The sequence below is a fragment of the Aplysia californica genome, unplaced genomic scaffold, assembly GCF_000002075.1.
Source record: "Aplysia californica isolate F4 #8 unplaced genomic scaffold, AplCal3.0 scaffold00604, whole genome shotgun sequence".
Lineage (NCBI taxonomy): Eukaryota > Metazoa > Mollusca > Gastropoda > Aplysiida > Aplysiidae > Aplysia > Aplysia californica.
Window position 1 is genome coordinate 231,659 of NW_004797874.1, and position 5,848 is coordinate 237,506.

Sequence of the window (5,848 nt, forward strand, 5' to 3'; positions counted from 1 at the left end):
AATGACCAGGTTGAAAACCAGTTGGAAAGACAGAAATATCACCATCAGATCAAAGATCAGACTCATGCGTTCCTGGTCATGTCAGTATTTTTAAATTTTTTTTTGTATGCATGTGAATTCTGGACCTTGAATGAAGACCTTGAAAGAAGGATTAAGCTGTGGAGATGAGATGCTTCCGAAAAAACCTTAGTATCTCATACAAAGATCACATCACAAATGATGAAGTCAAAAAACGGATCAAAAATACAATTGGACCATACCCTGACCTTCTCACTTTGGTCAGGAAACACAAACGGCAAACGGCACGGACACTTCACCCGTTCATCCGGCCTTGCCAAGATGATCTTGCAAGACAGCGTCCAGGGAAAAAGGAGCAGAGACAGACCGACGAAGAGTTGGAAGGACAACATCAAGGAATGGACAGGCCTGGACCTCGAAGACACGCTCTGAAGAGCGGAAGGAGTGGAGGAAGCTGGTGGTCAAATCTTCAAAAGCCCCGACGAACATCCACTCTTCAGGATAGAGGTGAAAGTGAAGTGAAGTAGGTTAGTTTTTATCCCATAGCTGGGAGATGGAGTTAAGGAAATAATTCTTAACTGCAATTTGACTATTTTCGGGTTTTAAAAAAGTGTTAGTTTGTCTAATAGCAGCAAAAACATCACAGTGGACATCCAGTCAACAATCAGAAGCTTGAGACCCTACGCAGCTTCAAGTACCTGCCTGCAATAGTGACAGACGAAAGATCAAAACCAGCAATATTCTCCAGAATAGGGCAAACTTCAGCAGCAATGACCAAGTTAAAAACCATTTGGAAAGACAGCAATATCACCTCTAGTTTTGCTGCACATGGGGTAAGGTAAGCGGTGGAAGAAATGATAGAAGAAGGGGAAGGAGAAGAAGGGTGGAGAAAAGGAAAATGCACCAAAGAAGATGTTGCACATGGATCCCAGGGACAATGGGTCTATATATATGAGCAATTCTCAAAAGGTGCTCCCAATTTTGTTACACAAGGGCCCAAAGTTAAACTTAGTCAGAAGTCAATGAAACTTCACACAGGACAAGTACAAGCATTGATACATAAGAAAACAACACGATGTGAAGTCAGCGTTGTAGCTTTCAGTGTTGTTTGAGTGGAAATTCAGGTGTTGTTGTTCTCTGTTAGTTTTGATGTTCCGTAATGTGGTGTTGTAGTTCGCTTTGGATGAGTTTTTGGAGAGAGATGTAACTATTGTGTTTGTGATGTCTACCTGTGTTTCAGCTGTGGTTCCATCCGACCTCTGAACATGCCGGATTGTGTCTGTGCGTTTACCCAAAAATATTTTTAGTGATCTTAAATACTTGGTTGAGTGGTGTCTGACTGTTGATTTTGAAAATGTATTTTCTGAAGGATTGTCTCTTGCTCTCCCTGAGGCATCTACGTGCCTCAGCTTGAGCTTTTAAACAATTAATTTAGTTTTCAGTGGTGGTGTTGTCGATGGCTCTCCGACATGCTGCCTTCTTTTTCTTTACTGCATCATCAAGTTCCCCAGAGAACCAAATCATGTTCTTCCAGGGTTTTGGAGATGTCTTATAATTTGTGACATATTTCTATAAATAATTTGTGACATATTTCTATAAGCAATTCATGGAAATTGTTGTAGTTGAATTCGAAAGTGAGGTTCAAAATCTGGGAACATCCAATGGTGAACAGGTCCAAGTGTGCTTTTTTTTAAATTGAAGCGTTCTGGGATCGGGTCGGTTTGGAGGCTATTGGTTTTTTTTAAAAGAATTAGGAAATGGTCTGTACGGTCATCCAGTACAGACCACTCGAGACCAGGGAATAGGTCAGGGGTACAAGAGGTGAGGTCAAGTGTTGAAGTGCCAAAAGTGGATCTGTTTCTGTAAGTGGGGGACCTATCATTTAAGAGTAAGAGGCAGATGTTATCATGAAACAAAAAATCTTCTATTATTTTTCCCTTTCTGGTCTGTGGGTTTGTCTCCCCGAAGGGGGCTGTGGGCATTAAAATCACCTAGCAAAATAAATGGTTTTGGGAGCTGGAATTTTAAATCATTTAGTGGAGTTATTTTGAGGAGGCAATTAGGTGGGATATAAACAGAGGAGATCGTGATTGATCTGTGCAGGGTGACCCGTACAGCAATAGCCTGAAGGGTCGTCCTAAGATGTACTTGTCTGTGAAGTGTGTCGTTGTCGGTGTAGATGGTGGTTCCACCGGAAGCAATCTGATTCTCCGTGTGAATATGATGGTACACCGTAAATCCTTTTAAGTCTACAGTTGAAGCCGGGGCAAACTTTGTCTGTCTCCTGGATACTGACCACAAGTGAGTACAATGTGGCCTATAAGTGTTGCAATTCTGCAAAGGAAGGTCAGAGTCTGCCGGCATTCCTTTGCAGAACTGCCAATACGAAAGGTTTTTTTAATTTGGAGCTCATAGAGGCCCCGGCTTCGAAATACCCTGACTCTTCCTTGCGGGGGAGGTAAAGAGTTTTCTAGACTGCCGTCCAGGATTGGGCGGCAGCCTACTGGGAGATTTGGGTGAGGAGTGTTAAATTGGTCATTTAAAATCTTTTTTATAACAGTATTGCAGTTTTCATATATTTTAAAATGTATCAGGGCCTCTAATAAGAGAGAAGACACTGCCTAATAACCTTGAATACAACACAGTGTTTCAAAATATCTACTGATAAAACAATAAATTCCACTATGGAATTCAAAACCGTATCAGGTGAGATTCGAAAATGTAAACCTGTGAATCCCACACTTTTCAGAAAGAATTACCATCAATAGTAAAAAATGTACTTTAACATTATTTCTAAAAGAAACAGGACTAGATTTATCCATTTCGTTTAAGTCTTGAAGGCCAAAATGATGGTATATTATCATACTCAGTTTTAAATTGGTCATTTAAAATCTTTTTTATAGTTTTAAATATAACAGTATTGCAGGCTTTCATATATATTTTTAAACATATAAGGGCCTCTAATAGAGAGAAAACACTGTCTAATAACCATGAATACAACATGGTGTTTCAAAATGTCTACTGATGAAATTGTTGGAATTCATGACCGTATCAGGAGAGATTCGAAAATGTAAATCATGAATCCCACACTTTTCAGAAAGAATGATCATCAACAGTAAAAAATATACTTTAATATTATTTCTAAAAGAAACTGGACTAGATTTATTCATTTAGTTTATTTCTAGAAGGCCAAATGATGGAGAAAATCAGTTTCATGTGGAATTCCCAATTTCATCAGGCTTCGGACTGTATACAATCGTTGCTGTCGGGAGTAATCCACTTCATTCTAAATTTTGAGAATTTTAAATTTTTACACCCTCTCAAAGTTCTATTCAAAGATACAACATTCAACATCACCAAAATGCAGTTTAATGCAATGGTCTAGGCTAACAATTTTCTTGCTTTTCATGATTCTTGATAAGGATAACACAACAAAAACTTTTTTTTTATCTCTGACATAAAAAGCACACAGACTTCAGTAGATTGCATGCGGCACCAACGATGCGCTCAGGGCTTCCCAGAAAAAGCAGTTAAATTTTCTTTCTTTTATTGTATTAAAAGAATTAAGCTATTGCACCAAGGATTTTGCATGAAAATAAGAGCCCATCCACACGAATAAACAGTTTCAGATTCTTGCAAAAACTAGCTTCTGCATCATGTTCTCAAAATAAATTTAGAAGTACAGTCCATGCCGGCTTTAAGCACGGTCATCGGGAGAAAGCTTAAGTGTGCTTAAAGCCGAAGCGTGCTTGAGTGCAAACTAGACATAATCCAGAGATTTTCATGTAGAAAATTCCGCGTGCTATTTCCCTTTGTTTGTAAGTAGGCCTATAGCGGTCCCGCAAAAGTTTGCACTGTTATTTAGACACCCGCCATGGTAGTTTTTGTTCACTTGTTTTTTTTGTTTTGTGGTCGAATGGGAAATGAAAACTTAATTTAGACGGCCAGTCACGATACAGCACACTAGGCCTACCGTAACACACTGCCCGCCGCTGTGCCACTCATACCACCGCCTTCATCCCACCTCGCGCGTGATACACAATCAGGTTTAATGGATAGCGAGGGTCAAAGGTGAAATCGCAGCCAGCCTCCCGTTCTCGTCTCTCCGACTCTCTTCGTATTTTTTTTTTTTTGGTCGTGTGTAGCTTTGCCCTAGGCCCTAGGCCTAGGCTAGATCCTATGTCCGCGCGCACGGCTGTGTGCATCTGCCTTCCTCTCCGCCCGTGTGAGTGTGTGTGTCCATCACTTGCGTTCTTTGTGTTTCTCTTGACAAACTCCTCTGCTGCGGTGTAGACTGTGTTCGAACTTCGATGGGTCATCATGAAAATATTGACTGTCTTGTAAATAAAGCGTGCTTGAAGCCGAAGTTACCGTGCTTATAGGCGTGTAATTTATATAGCAAAAATTCGGTAAGAGCCGTTTTGCGTGCTTGAGTCCGAAAAGTGCTTAAGACCGGCATGCTTAAAGCCGGCACGGACTGTATTGAAATTGTAGCAAAAAACTAAACTTATGAATTATGACTTTAAAAAATGGTTTATAAAGCCTCATTTGTGAGGTCTATCATACTCAAAATATCTTCCTTTCCGCATCTCCAAACCGATTTTCTCAAAGCCACAAAATGCCAAACACACGTAACCTGAAAAAACAAAGCTAGAAAAAAACAACCTTGAACTTTCTCATTCTCTTCTTCCTCCATGACCTCCAATCAGGACTATTATCATGGAACAACATAACCAATTAAATTTTTAAAAACCACACATTTCTCTTTTTAAACCCAATTTCTGTTGGAACAAAAACACCAACAACACATTCTCCACTTACTGTACAAATATTCAAAAGCACAACAAAAAGCTGACTGATTCTTGGCACTGTCATCACCGAGTTCCTTGAATTTCCACCAGAACGCAGGCCCAACCCATTTGCTGAGATCCTGGAAGATAGTCTCCAGAAGCCACTCCTGGAGCAGCTGACTCATGCCACTAGAGGCCAGAAACTTGACAGAGTCCTGTAACTCTTGGCTCACAGTCACTGGCTTCCATTCTTGCAATGTTCCATCCTGCAACCATCAAAAATTAATTTCACAAGAATGCAAAAAAATCACACGAAATCTGATAAAAATATTTGTGAGTCATCGCGGTAAATTCAAGCACTCGTCGTATATTTTTAATTTCCAAGGACTGAGCAACTTTGGAAGCCATTTTCTTGCTTATAATATTTTAACCTCTGATATCGGTCTACCCCTACCTCCTTAGATCTCAACTTTTATTTTTAAGACAGATGGGTATTTTTTTTATCCAGAGATATAGGCAACTGAACAAACCACAGACAACAAACCAGGATGAGAATGAGGTAGGCTTACATCTCTATAATACCTGTATCTCTGCAAAAATACCCCAATTCGACTCCGGTGTTGGGGTAGAGGGCAGGGGAAATGCGCACAAGGGAGAGGTGAAGGAGGATTGTCCAATTGGGCTAGGTTGAAAGAGGTGGGGCGGGACGGGCCTGGGGAAAGGGCGGAGCAGAAAAGAAAAATAAGAGAGAGAGAGAGAGAGAGCGAGAGAGAGAGAGAGAGAGCGAGAGAGAGAAAGAGAGAGAGAGAGAGAGAGAGAGAGAGAGAGAGAGAGAGAGAGAGAGAGAGAGAGAGAGGAGAGAGAGAACAACGCCTATACGATCGCTCACATGGATTTTCTGCCCTGGCCATGCAGGTGTTAGGGGAAATGAAAAAGCCGACAGATTGGCTGGTGAGGCCACCTTAGTTGACAATACGGTTCAACCAGATAGGGTCGAGATCCTGAAATGTCTTTCTCGCCAACTGATTGAGGAGGAGGAT

At 40.8% G+C, this 5,848-nt stretch overlaps 1 protein-coding gene across 2 annotated transcripts in view; it reads right to left on the reverse strand.

The window, feature by feature from the left end:
- Positions 1–4,424: 4,424 nt before the first annotated feature.
- Positions 4,425–5,848, reverse strand: part of LOC101845493 — a 12,424-nt gene continuing 11,000 nt past the window's right edge. For both annotated transcript variants that reach the window (XM_013087566.2, XM_013087565.2), the window contains exon 2: positions 4,425–5,074. In XM_013087566.2, the coding sequence (XP_012943020.1) occupies positions 4,787–5,074 (288 nt within the window). In that variant the 3' untranslated portion in view covers positions 4,425–4,786. The remainder of the gene's footprint in view (positions 5,075–5,848) is intronic.